The sequence below is a fragment of the Thermobia domestica genome, chromosome 16 (assembly GCF_964235325.1).
Source record: "Thermobia domestica chromosome 16, izTheDome1.hap1.1, whole genome shotgun sequence".
Lineage (NCBI taxonomy): Eukaryota > Metazoa > Arthropoda > Insecta > Zygentoma > Lepismatidae > Thermobia > Thermobia domestica.
Genome location: NC_137469.1, coordinates 153,406,603 through 153,421,898, shown reverse-complemented (window position 1 = coordinate 153,421,898; position 15,296 = coordinate 153,406,603). Strand labels below are relative to the sequence as shown.

The 15,296-nt window shown below is 34.2% G+C and overlaps 1 protein-coding gene across 1 annotated transcript in view; it reads right to left on the bottom strand.

Moving 5' to 3' along the window:
* LOC145673475 (cytochrome P450 4C1-like) overlaps positions 1–15,296 on the bottom strand; it is a 109,930-nt gene that overhangs the window by 33,127 nt on the left and 61,507 nt on the right. Inside the window, exons 9-10 of the mRNA XM_081743204.1 lie at positions 7,458–7,526; positions 6,885–7,053 (exon numbers count right to left, since the gene is read on the bottom strand). Coding sequence (XP_081599330.1) covers positions 6,885–7,053; positions 7,458–7,526 — 238 coding nt within the window. The remainder of the gene's footprint in view (positions 1–6,884; positions 7,054–7,457; positions 7,527–15,296) is intronic.

Genomic DNA, 15,296 nt, shown 5'->3' with positions numbered 1-15,296 from the left:
CGGTAGTGACGTCGCTTGGCCGCAGTGACGTCACAAACATGGCCGATCATCTGAAATTTTAAATTAGCATAACTCAGAAACCATTGATCCTACGGACTTGATTCATACACTGCTGGAATCGGAATCACAAACTCTACAAATCATTATATCAGAGACATATCCGTAAAATAATATCTTCATGGAGAAATTTGAATATTTTCACTTTTTGCATCCGTTTTAGTTAATATTTTTCTCTTTCAATACACATCACGTTTTCTGGGCTCACGTTGATGGAGACACCCATTACTTCATTATAGCTTATAAAACAATCTTTCTAACAAGATGAAATAAATTATTATGACCTTATTACTTCCCGACATATTACATTTTTAGAACATATTTGATGGAAAAATAAGGTAAAAGCCCTGAATGTGCAGAAATTTCAAATATTTCAAATGTGCATAATGCAGACACTATTGATCCGACATACTTGATCCATGCCCCGTTATATCCGGAATCACAAGCACTACAAATCATTATATCAAAGCCATATTTGTAAAATAATATCTTCATGGAAAATTTTAGTATTTCTATTTTTGGCATCCAGTTTAGTTCACATTTTTGTATTTCAACATACAATGGACTCAAAAATCAGAATATCTCAGAAATCGTCAATAACAAACACTTCAAAAATCTTGAAGATGAAGTTGTATATGCCATTCGTGATGCTTGTTCTTTTAATTCTATGAGTGCTGGCATGTCCTTGGCTCGATCTGCAAATTTCCTTCGTTGTTATATGTTTAGTAACTTCCCCAAATTTGACGGTTCCTTTACCAACCATTTCACTCCTACCACATCAGTGCCAACCGTAGTGCTGTCTTTGTCCAGATGTTACTGGAAGGATCTTCCATTGGTTGTAAAGATCAAACCCTTACTAGCCAAAAGTCAGTTCCTACTGTCATATGTGATCCACATATGTTAACAATTAACTCTATTTACCCAGATTCTTCGGGTCCTATAAATGCAGCAACAGACTGGCTTGAATGTGTGTACACAGCAATTACAAATGAAACCGAATCCTCTGTTGAGGAGATATCATGGGCAGCCTATCACTCCAAAGGATGTTTACCATAGTATGCCAAAATCCCAACTCTCATTATTGCGTTTACTAGAGGAAGCTGTTCATTCTCCAGTGATGGTTCGACATGCCCTGGATATTGTTTTTTCAGTAGTTTCACATCTTAATCCTTACCAGACATTAGTTATTACAGGTGATCACCCAGTGCACGCCCTGATGAAATAAGTGCAATGGAAATATCCAGAAAAGTTTGAAGAAGACAACATTTTGGTAATTTTCTGAGGGCTTCATATTGAAATGACTACCATAAGTACGATTGGAACTTGGTTAGAAGGATCAGAATGGAATCACATATTAGTCAAAACTGATGTCACTGCATCAGGGAGGGTTTAATTTCTCCTTAAAACCTTTCTTAAAATAACTAAATATGCTCATCAAGTATTATCGTCAAGTGTCAGCGGCTGCTCTATATATTCTTCAGCGAGAAGTGTATAGTCATTACTGTGAAGCCTCCAGTGATCAAGATATTGCATTTGATGAATGGCTTAAGAGAATAGGCGAATCGTCACAGTTCATGTCTTGCAATACAACACTAAAACTTGAAATCTTGTTGCTTCAGTTTGCGAAGAGTATACGGCTGGCAAATTTCAGTCTATTACTTGACACTCTTCTTCAGGTTTGTCCGGGTTCTTTGCCTGTGACCATGTTCACTATGCCAGGTGGGTTCCAGTATTCATATAAATCTTATTCAGTTGCCAACTAGACATCCACAAGTGTACTCCGAGTTTCAAAGAGGTTATTTCTGAGGTAGAAAAAGTGAGAGCACTTTTTCACATATTGCAGAGATAATCCACATGGACAAAATAATAAAACCGATGGTGGTGTTGTAGATATGTTAGATAAACCTCTTTCCTTCTGAAATGGGTGGTGACTGGCCCAACAATCGCAAGTTTTATTTATGATTACGAACAAGAGGCTGGTTTAATTGATAAGACGGGTGTGGATAGAGAGCACAGAGAACATACACACTTGTTAGATTTGCGGCTCCAAAATACTTGTCAGATGTACTAGAGCAATTTCGTGAACAAAGAAACCCGTCTGAAGAAGATAGTCTTATGACACTATTACGAAAGTAATTATGTCAACTAAAGTAGAGGTGTCTGTCTGTCAGGCAGCAGCAGTGGGTAAACCGCAGTGTGATACATATGTAAGGGAAAGCCTTACTGAACTCAACAAATCCATGCATGATGTCATAAAACGAAACAATCTGCAGCTTTCAAGTTGAAACGAAGCCCTATTTTTTTCCAAGCAAAGGGAAAAATATATTTTCTGTGCCATGACTGGAACATCCTTTGCAAGCTGTATGTTGCTTGTCGGCAGGGTGATTGTGACATCGATGCCTTCTTCGCACACGAGAATCATGCCTATTCACCATCCATATCTGAGTTTGGACAATTAAGAAAATCAATCACCAATTCAGATATCATCGAATTCATGAAGAAGAAAGCACCCCCAACCGACACCCCCACTCATGACCTACGCAAGGCAACTGCAGTAATGCTTGATACAGTGGCCGTAGTATACATGCTGCCACCACAATCATCAAAAATACTTGCTTATTATGTTTCTGACGTATTTGTATCTGACTGAAGTGCAGATACATCCACATGAAAAAATCATTATAGGTACATACGATGATATGGTAAAGAACTTCTTCAAATGTTCTGCATACAGGTAGAATATCACTAACCACCCATCAGGAAGCAGATACCAGACCTTTACTTCACGTGAATGATGCTGCTGCTGCTGGCTAGGGCCGGATTAAGGGAGGGGCTTAGGGGGGCTATAGCCCCGGACCTCCAGATGAACAGGAGTATCCTCTTTGATCAAAATCTTAACTGGTTATCTAAAAAGAATCATGAAGATACAACCGTCGTCATAAAATAAAATATGACCAAAAATATGAAACATATTCCCTTAACTTTCCTGCTGTACCTTCACAGAAACGTATTAAGTGAAGTCAGCAGGGGCCAAATATATTTCCTAGCCTCGGGCCTCCAGATGGGTTAATCCAGCCTTGCTGCTGGGCATAGTCATGTTATAATAGTGACCGTAGATTTTGACATGGTAATGTTAACAGTGTTTGGATATGACTCCATACCAAATTTGGAGTTGGAAAGAAAAAAAGAACTACATTCCAATCCATGCTATAGCCCACTGAATGTCATCAGATATCCATACAGGTTTACCATTCTTCCATGCTTTTACAGGGTGATATTGTGTCTGCATTTACAGGCATTGATAAAACGACAGCATGGAAAACATGGGAGCATTTCCTTAAATAACTGATGCATTCCACAGCCTATCAGAAGATGACAGTTCCAATGAAGATCATGATATGATTTTTAGCTCGTACAGAAATTAACGATTCTAATGTATGATAAAACTAGTACCTGTGACAAAGTTAGTGATTTGTGACGAGTGTTGTCTACAAAGACAACAAGGTCAGTAGAGCATATTCCACCAACCGAAGCTACTCTGATTCAACACACAAAGAAGCAGGTTTACAGGCAAGTCGTAGGCATCAATATGGTGACAATGGAAAGTCTGCAACCCTAAATTAAAATATCTTGTTCAGTATGGCTGGCAGAAGGCAATTACTGGATATCAACCCCTATGGTCTACTATTCCTGAGTCAGCACGCTCCTGTCAAGAACTCATATCGTGCGGTTATAAGAAGCAGTGTTCACAAAATTGCAAGTGTACAAAGCATTATTTTCCTTGTACAGCCTTATGTGCATGCGATGCTCAGTGCCCTGGGAATAACTGATGGTCTTTTATCCCCATTGGATAAAGTATGGTAATAAGTATTACACGGGAACAAAGCGATCTGGAGATATTTGTACCTGACTAGTGTACGTACTAAAAACAGTGATATCACTTCTATTTTTTCTAAATATTTACATCTAAAAAAATAAAATTGTTAGAGCAATGTAACAAAACTGTAATTTCAGATCTACATACTGTTCCACGTCTCTCTTAAGCACTAAAGTAATCACTATTTAGCATAAACATGTTGAAATCAAGATATGTGAATCTTGCACTGAAAATACTGTTTTGTTGTCTTTGTACTGTTTTGTAGAAAATACTGTTTTGTAGAAGTCCTTTTTTTTTTTTTTTTTTTTTGAAGTGTTTGCAAGATTTCTAAGATATTCTGATTTGTAAGAAGTCCATTGTGTGTTGAAATACAAAAATATGAACTAAACTGAATGCCAAAAGAAGAAATATTAAAACTTCTCCATGAAGATATTATTTTACGAATATGACCCTAATATAATGATTTGTAGTGCTTGTGATTCCGGATCCAGCGGGGCATAGATCAAGTATGTCGGACCAATAGTTGCTGCATTATGCACTTTTGAAATATTTGAAATTTCAGCACATTCATTTTCATGGAAGTGCGAGTATGACGACTTTTTGTGAAAGTTCCGTTTAATTTTTCTGCTCCAATATGATATTTGCTACATACTGTCGTACGCTTTAAATATGGTAAATTATCAATCAAGAGTGTACAATTTTCCACCAAATATGACTCAGGAGACTAACTTAGCAACCGTGATAATTTTGTAAAAGTTTGGTAGTCCCAGCGATAGACCGTGTTTCTTTATGTCATATTCTGTAGGAATTGCATGCTAAGCAGTGCAGTTTTGCAGTGTCACTCCCTTGCCGCAGTTTTTTGACCTGAAAGCTTTTATGGAAGCTTTTTATCGATGAAATTACTCGTCCTTGTGTGAGTTTCGTTTTATGCGTAGTGTAGTATACAGAGTTTTTGATTTTTCACAACAGCAACTCCTTTTATTGTTGCAATTGTCGTCTGTCTGACTGGCTTCTTTTTGTTTTTCATTTTTCTTAAGACAACTGAGAACGTGTCGATTTCAGGGCGAATGTGACACTATTATCAACTTACAGACAGACAAGAACACAAATAATATAACAGATTGTTTTAATATTATGGAAATTTAAAAAAAAAAAAATTAAATTGCATACTATATTAAGTGCGATTATGTGCGTACATGTATATACAATGAGAATACATGTACCATGCAATAACTTCGAGAGTTTTTTGATAACTTCACATACCAGCAGACATGTTTGGAAGTTGTATTCATTGTGGAACACCAGAACAAGTATTTTCAAAAGAACATAATATAACCGCACAACAGTAAAATTATTACGTTAAAATATTTTCTATTATACCATGGACCAACAAACCATGAAACTTTCCTGGGGAATTTCTCGGTACTGGGAAATTCGTCATAATATAACAAATGAGAAAATCAAACAGAATAATTTGTATCACTTGTTTTCGATAGAACAATAAAATGGAACTTTCCCACAAAGTCATACTCATATTTCCATGACAATCGATTAGTTTGAACCCTGTGAAAATTATAAAATGCATATTTCCTCTGCTGCTTTTTGATGGTAGACGAAATTTTCAGTTTAAGTTGAACATGAAATAGGACACATGAAAAGTTTTATTATTCACCTAGGTTGCAGTGTTGCCACGTAATAACTAAAAGGATCGCGAGAAGGGACCTTTTAGGAAAATTTTCTTAAATATCCCTCAAATCTCAAGAAGGAAGTTTTTAGGGATTTTTTTTAAATATCCCTCAATTATTTTTGCTTTGTACGCAGAAATGACCCTTCATTACGTAAAGTGAAAGGCTACACTCTTACAAATCGACCTAGGTATAAATTGTTCCAGTGTTACACAAACATCTGATCTATAGTCATGTAAAGAGGTCTAATCGATTTCTGTAAATTTACTCGGGTGCTAAAGGGTTAAATGCCTCAAGATCCAGGTGTTGCACTTATAGGTTGACCAAGAACTATTCTTTGATTCTCAGGACCCTAAAGAACATTACTAACATAGTGGCGAAAATTCTCCAAGAGGGGAGTTATCACCCCCTTGGCCCTTGCTATACTAGTCATAATTCAGTGTATCAGTGTAGAGATATTCAGAAAAGTATGCACTATGTATTAAATGCGGTAGAAGTAAAGAAATAATGTCAATAAATTGAAAGATTGAATCTAATTGTATTAAACCAAGCTTCTTTGATTTCAGATGAACCGAGGTAAAAATTTAGGGCAGAGAAGTACAATTACTGAATATTCCTTTTCATACTTTTTCCAATTCTCAAGTGAGTTTGAGGTATACAATATCGTATTTGTGAGTTTTGTCGAATTTCCCACATTCTCATTCCACTATTTTTTATAGTCATTCACTTTCTTAATCTTCTCCATCGTTTACCCTGAAAAGCACAATAGTGTGACCCCGTATTTAATTCTCAACCTGTCACTTCTTCTTATGAATTACAAACAAGTCAGAAACTTCACTCGCCACAATTTTCTGATAATAAACTCTAACCCATCATGTTGACAGTACTTATAAACACTGTTTCTGCAATCTCAATTTATATAAATGTAACGAAACCCTGCCCATCATATTCAAAGAAAATAGTATTTTTCGCTTTTCTCTCCCACTCCCGAGAAATCAAATAATAGTAAGTTTATACTACTTGAACGACGCTTCCATGCGGTAAACCAAAATTTTAATTTTATTTATTTATATTCATTTGAATAGGAGATTACTTAAAGAACTTAAGAAAAGCTTCACAAATAAAAATATCTCAGAGATATTTTATATTAATTAACAAAGATTAACTTGAAGAATCAAATTAAATATTAACAGTTTTTACAACATTTACAAATACTTCTCCTCATCAGCTTCTCAGTGATATATATATATATATTTTTTTTTTACCTAATTTAAAATCTTCTGTTGCTTGTCTTCCAATTGCTGGCACACTTGGAAATAGCCTCAAAGTTTCTTTGATACAACGTTCCAGGTAATGCATATTATTTAAATCTTGCATCGTAGCTGGTCTATCACTGTCACCAAAAATATCATAAAGTTCTTCATATACTTTCTCCTATAAGAAATGAAAATAAATTTTCATTAGAATTCATTTTATTATGTTATTTGTGCTCTAATTCGTAACATAGTGGTAGGCACTAAATTGTATAAAACGAAACCTAGCAAGTAGGAAGGTAATATCTTATGTGTACTGATAGATAAGAACCACGAATAAAATAACAGGTTATCTAGTATGAATTACGTCTGAGGAAATTTAGTTTTCCAAAAGGCATTAAGCTAATAGGCATTCAGATTATGATTGGTTAATTTCGAATATCGTACTACTAAATGCACAGAGGACAGATCTTTTACAGAAATTAAAAGCTTTTATTTTCCTGAAAATATTCTTTGCTCATTAATACAAGACTACCAAAAATATTATTTCTCTTTATTTGTTTTAGATATTAACAAAGTACTTACCTGAATATAAGGGTGAGAGCTCAATGTAAATAGCGCCCAGCATATTCCTGCTGCAGTTGTGTCATGGCCCTGTGAAATTATAAACTAAACTTAGTACTGTAGTAAAGTTGAAACATTTTAACTAATTAAATGAAAGGTACAGGGCACCTAATTCTCATAGTCACTTCTCTTAAATAAAATACTACATCATGCCATTCTATAGAGATTATTAACATAGTACGTGGATTTCAGGAATATGAGTAAAACTATAATATTTTTTCTTCGGAAATTTCGTCTGAAGCAAACACATATATTAGCAAAGCCTTATTTTCTTCATTATTCAGAAAGAAATGAATAATACCACATTTCAACATTTATTCATAGAATACCAAGAAAAATCATTAAAAATCATTTCGAAACAAAAATACTAGAATTAGATTCAGCTATACCAAGAGCTACTCTCTCTGGAATTTTCTGAGAAAAAGAATTGTTCAATTTCCAAGGAATGTTTATGAAATAATTATGTATTGAATAAAATCGTTAGCACTATTTAGATAAAACCAATGTTTACACTTTTATCCTCTAACAAAAATTCTTATTTTTAGACATAAAAGGTGAATAGAAAATAATCTACGGAAATCACATTGAAATCGTTAATTTCAAATATGGTTTCAGTACCGACAGATGAGTGGATGAATCTAGCGACGGATGAAAACCGTTTAAAAAATCTGCACATATGATCTATGAAATGGAAAAAAATGTTGAAATATCTAAGTTTTCAGGCCATATTGTCGGTAACAATTAAATTTCAGCCCATCACTTAATTACACTTTTTTTTTATTTTATCGTAAGTTTAAAACTGGAAAAGGGGGGTCGTTGCCACAGCAACCACTGTTGCCATAACAACGAATCCTGTCACCGCTCATCAATCCAAAACTGATTGAGGAAAAAGGAAGCTGCAACAAATGTGATGCACAGAATAAGTCGTGAGTGGGAACCCTTCACCCCTGGTGGGGATGTTCATGAAGCTATTAGCTTATGCCTAATTATATTGGAATATAATTTCCACTTCTTAATTTCTTAATTTCGAACATACTAGGTTCGATCGAAAAGAGAAAACCTTTTATCGGACTTCTAAAGAAAATAAAATCAAATAAATACATGACCGTGTTTATTACATATAGAATTCCCAGTCACGACCCCCCTTTCAGTTTTATTAAAAAGAAATTAGAAGAAGGAGAAGAAGATGAAGAAAAGAAAAAGAAGATAGAAGAGGAAAGATGTAAAGTAAGAAGGTGATAAAGGGGAAGCTGTTACTAGATGGTTTGAGGAATATGGTAAAGGAAAGTGAATAATTATCTAATTGTGATCATTTCCAATAGCTATTGGGTAAATGTCTGGTATTAGGGTGATCAAAGGTAGACACATGTTAACCCATACATCCCCGATCTAGATCCATTTGACCCCAACTACCGAATTATCCCAATCTAGCTCGGAGATAGATGAGAAAGTTTAATTTTACCGTTTATTCAATATTTCCAGAAGTTTTAGACTAATATTCAATATTTGAAAAATGAACGACGCAGTTGATGGCATGTTAGAAACGACCACAGAAAAAAAAAAATCAGAGTATCACATATGTGTCGAAGATTTTGACTTTCACAGTTATGATGATCATTCGTTCAGGCTACTTCAGTCCTTTTTACTTCCTTCATAGAGCCAACTTAAGTTAGTATTAACATTCAATGAGTTCAATTGATAACTACCAATAATTATAATAAATTACACATGTATGACAAGATAATTGGTGCACTTAATACTAAACCTACATTTCACTCACACACACATTCATACAGGACAATGTATACTTCGGGTTGTATTTGGTTGAATTAAACTAACCTAACTACATTGCTATAGACATTTATTACATTTCAATAGAAGAAGATTTAGTTTAACATAACAAAAAATTTAATACATGAAAAGAATGTTTCATAAACATGCACAGAAATTCGCTACTTGCAACAAGATCAAATAACACATTTCCCTTTTTATATATATATTAAAAGTTGGATTACATGGAAAAGAATTAAACCAAAGACGAGACAAGAAAAAAATTCAAGGGTCAATATATATTTAAAATTCAGTGCAATGAATACATATCGTTGCAGGCAAAAGAGAAAAAATAATTGGTTAATCATTCAAAAAAAAAAAACACTTTAGTAATATTTTATTGAGTCTTTGTCTCAATAGGAGACATATCGACAGTTTTATGAGTCTTTGTTCTCACGTCGATAATAGCTCTTTTTTTTTTTTTCTTTTTTTTAACTCTCTTTACGCACTGTGGTTTGTGTCCATGAGAGTATTCAATTGGTTTTGTTTTAACTATAGACAACTAATTGCTTCATATCACATATATGTTTATATTTTTCATTTTGTCACTCGACACACTTTATCTAAAATTTCAAAGTTTGTCAATATTAAGGAAAACTTATCAAATCCAGTCACAGATATTGGGAACATATTTCCATATTCCGGTATTCACATTAACTTATTAAACAGATTTCAGTTCGTTGAATTTAAGATCACTAATTTTTTTTCTAGTATAGCTCTTGTAGTCAAAAGATTCTAAATATTGAATAGTTTGGTTTCCGATCGCAGGGGAAGGATTTGTTTCATGTTTACTGATGGAAAAAGTCGTTGGACGGGCGCACTGTTTCGTAGGTTGCTAATTTCACTCGCAAAGTAAATTTGGGTAAGGATTAGGGTTATTCTTATTTATCTTACGACCCGCTACTTGTTTTATTCACATGCAGTAGTTAACATTATATTCCACTTTAATAGTTACAGAAATTAATAACAACTCAACAAAAAGTAATTTATGACAATTTACGCGGTAATACTATATATCACAAATAGTTGGTTAATACCGGGTGTCAAAAATCTATGGCAACCTAACAAGACCAGGGTAAATATCGAGCCCATTACATACATACTAGTATATATATATATATGCATTCATATTAATCAATACAATAAATTTCACTTTAATATCTATCTTAATATTTCATCGACGTTTAAATTCTACATAACCGTTCATATTCGACAAGTATTCATATTTTATAAATATTTATATTTATTTGGCTCAAAGACAAAACAAAAACCCTGACTATCAACATTCACCTTTTTCCTTCATAAGGTTGCAACATTGTATTTCATATGAATAAACCCGATAATCAATAATCATTTTCAATTTACTAAAGATCCGCGTATATATATAAAAAAAATAGTTGGTGTTATTTAATGAGTTGACATAAGAAGTGGAAAATGCAACAAATAGAGCAGGCACGTAACTTTTAAAACTATGTAAGCACATATATAGATGTATATAAAAAAAAAATCAATGTTATTGGAAACTAGTGGGCCCAGACTACTAATACATACACACTATATGACCAATCAATAGAAATAAAAACCAGTAATCAGTTGTCAATGGATATAATTTGTATGATCCATGAATAACAAATGTTTCTAGGAATCCGAAGGCATAGTGTACCTTCCCGTCAATTTCTCCCGTGGTGGATTAAATATCGCGAAAATGATCCTGAGTTGTGCTGCAATACCTCCACGAATTGCATCCCTCGATGTCTCAGTTAGTACATACGATCGAAATAAGTGAAATGAATATTGTATGTTTTATGAGTTTCAGAAACCGGGGGGGGGGGTTGAAATTTTAAAAAAGTCTCGAAGTAATGAAGACAGAGAGAGATAGAGAAGAAGGAAGACGAAGAAATAGTGGCGCCAAAGACTTAAGTGGGAAATAACTAACGCTACAAAGACAGAAATCGAATTTCGCTCTCAACAAAATCCATAGCCAAAATATTCTTAACATGCCAAAAGGGTGGTCTACTCAAATACGTAGACTCAAGGAACGCCCTGCTGCCAAGGATGCAAGTTCTGTGTCCATCAGATCCCAATCCCACAAGTATTTGGTTGTAAGATTGAAATCCGATCCCCGTATCCGGCCCAAACCAGCAGGTTCCCGGAAATCGTCCGGAAGGTTAGAGACGGCGTTAATTTAGGATTTCAAAAGAAAAAAAAAAATCATCCGACCTCTTGGAAATTAGAAGATTCCAGAATAGTAATGAAATTAGAGTAATAGCTAAGATATCCCTAATTAGAGTTTGCCAAAATAAAAAAAAATTAAATAAACTGAATTTTGGATCGGTGATTTCAATAACCCAAACATCACCGATGGCTACCCAGCGCAGACATGCCACCGTCTGGGACGTCGTTAATTTCCCTCCTCTAATTAAACTAAGAAAAGACATGAAAAATACTTAAGGGGACTAGGGGTCGACGTCCGGGTACGCTAAATTTAGTAGCAGTTAATTTAATCGGATAGTCCGAACTGAGTTATATGAACACTGCACAATAAATAAATAAGGTAAGCAACAAAAAAAAAATCTCGGAGAGGCAATGAATGCTAAAGGTACAAATGACCGAAACCTGTACTTTTCGATGATCACAGGATATAGCAGTTGGTTTTCTTAATTATCATTTTCTGTCATCCTTTAGAAGTAATTCCCACATGGTACTACTCTATCTATTGAAAGGCTTAAGATCTGGGGCTGTTGTTAGGAGGTACATAAATGCAAAGTAACACACAATTCCCAACTATAATTTACTATCCAAGTAGCAAACTCGGTTGGATGAATGCACTGGTGTGGAAGTCAAAACGCGAGAGATTTTTTTTTTCTCTTTCTTTCTTCGTAAACATATTCATATTTTCACTATATAAAATTCACTAGGCCTATCCATTTAAATATAGGGGTCATCATTTCATTCATATTATATATCATATTATTAACATATCATTACATTCATTCATTATCTACTAATTTTCGCACGAAGTAATATTTTATAAACACCCTATTTCGTACATTTTACACGCAGGCCATACACATATTTACATTACGCAGTAATAAATATATATATATATATATAACTATCACAATCTATCACGCTCAAACCACCACACGATCACATTCATCGAACCACGTACTCTTTATTTCGAAGCACCCAAATTGTATTTACCTTGCAGGTTTTTAAAAAAAAAATCATACATGTATTTACGGAAAGTTAAATTGTCAACGATTAATCTATTTCTGATTTGTTGATAAAACTGAAGCAACAATGGAATTTTCTACAGCCACGGGAAAAGAGAATTTAATCCTACATTTTTTAAACGAACAGTAACAGCATATGGACTTTACTTCTATTAAGAAAATAGGTGTTCTTTATTTCAGCGGATTATTCATTAACTACTGGACCTAGCAAGCTGAAATTTTCAGTACAGTAAGATCTCATGCTATTTTATACGAAGGTATACTCATCCGAACCGAAAACCATGTCCACGGGAAGTAATTTGAGAATAACTGTCCAAAATCAAACAATCTAAATCACTAAGTCATGCGATGTCGTACTGTCAACAAACAATTGACTACCGAAAACTGACGCTATGGCGCTGTAGTGGAGGCATAATTTACCGTGTACTGAAATGTATACTTGTACTCATTAATCAGAAATTTAATATTTACTCTGGTTTATTTCTGTTAGGAAAATGGTACTAAATTAACACATATTTATACACTGTCCTAACCGAAATTTCACACACTCACACAAGACTACTAACTACATACACCACTGTTAGTACTATACATAAAGACAACTAACTAAACTAAACATGCACCATTTAGTTACATGCATGTTGACGAAAATAACCTAACACATTAGATTTAAAATACATTACTCCCTCGTCGATATATACAGTCGGCTCTATTTAATTTAAAGGGGGTCAAAAATGAGAAAGGTAACACTAGGTCTAATTGACCTGACCAATTGTTTACATAATGACTACCAAAAGTTGATGCCCGGGGGGCACCTTAACGAGGTTTATGGAGGGACCCTTCCCCTGAAAGGGGAAAAGGCCCTAAAACGAACAATAACTAACCCATTCCCCCGCTAGAACTGGTTCAATTCAGAAAAGGGGATAGGAGCCCTTTTAAGCTAACTTAAGCTGCCATTATGATTATTTACAGTACTATCAAACCTACTACATACATGCAATTACGAAATAAATAATGATAAATCACATTTACTGTATACACGACCAACATGCACTAATCAGGTCGTAATGTCCCTAATCCCTAATTGAATTTGGAATAACAAAAAAAAATAAAGTCACTCTTTCACTTCTGCTATTATAGCTGGGCAGCAAACATGGCTTCCTAGAAAAACAGAACTGGATGCTTCACTAACTTATTGTTTCTTTACGGAAAATGTAGCTTTTTTTCACTGTTTTGGGGGCTCCTACACAGCCTTCAGTGTTCAATTATGAAATTAAATCATATTTTTACCTGAATTCTATTAAAATCCTATTCCTTTTAACGCAGATAGGTAGGCGAAAATATAAGCTGCGTCTCGTAAGGTGTCTTCTATTATTCTAATAACATTGCGCCGAAAAAGCCAGAGGTAAGAAAATTCCTCCAATCAGAACGAAAACTTTAGCCGCGGAAATTACAAAGCAAATAGAAATTTGGCAAATCCAGATATAACCGGATCTGAAAGCGACTATGGACTAGTGAGAGGGGGTGAGGGAAAGATTAGGTACCTGGCCAAAATCTACATTGGTCTGAAATTAAGGAAATTTATATCCAATAACGGAACTATGTTTCGGTATGACGTCAGAATGGTAAACTTTGTAACTATTCAAGTTATATATCCGTAAATGGGATTTACACTTAATCAAAATATAAATAAATATATTATACAGTGGGAATATGGTTACTAACAAAACCTTTGGGTTCATTATATTTAATTCGAAGTAGAGAGAGTAAATAAATTGTGTAACTAAACCGAAATTGAATTAAAAAAAAAAATTACTAGGTACAGGGTGCGTAAAAAAAAAAATTGCCATTACTTTCAACTGTAATGGTACATTACAAGTTACTAGGTACGTAAATTGTTAGTAGTACAAAAATGAAGCCGTTATAAAGTATATAAAAATTACATCAGCTGCTTTAAAAAAAAATGTTCGAAAAAGGTCTAATTTCTATCAGTAAACTACCCATAATGATTTTTCCAAGTAGGGTTCCCTATGAAACCAGACGAGATTTGAGACAGTATCGTTTCGAACTTTTCCGTTTCTGAAGAATAATAGATGTAAAACTCGAAAATGAGATGTAATAAAAGAAAAGTCCTGTTACCGCACTAAACTTTTTTCTCTTTCAATTGCATAAATCATAGCACTTTGCAGTTGCAGCTTTATTATTTGTTTAGTTATGGAATATAGACAAAACTGTTAGATGTTTTCGAAAATTTTCGTTTGGAGAAGCTTGAGCCACCACTTCTACGACTTCTGGATTTGATTTATTGCATATCAGTAAACCACCACTTCTGGATTAAGTTTATGGCATATTATCAAGAATTGGTTTATTGTATATTGTCACGAAATATGCAATATCGTAGGATTGCTAATGAAATATTTATTATTGAAATCTTTTAACAATGAACAAAATATTTGTATATGCTTTGCAAAATATTGTTGAAAACAGTTCACTTGACTAGTGAACACTTTCGAACCTAAGCCCGGGCAGGATTCCATGTATCCTTTAATACAATTGGATGAAGCAGGAGTCTAGCTCGAGGAAGTACGTATGCATGGGAAACTGTTGTATGGCAGTTATTCGATGAACGCTCTACCACTGAGTCTCCGCGGCTCCTCTGTACATTTTAAGATGAAGGTGATGACGAAGAATATCTTCGTAAAGGTTTCTATTATGTAATTAGCAAGACTACAGT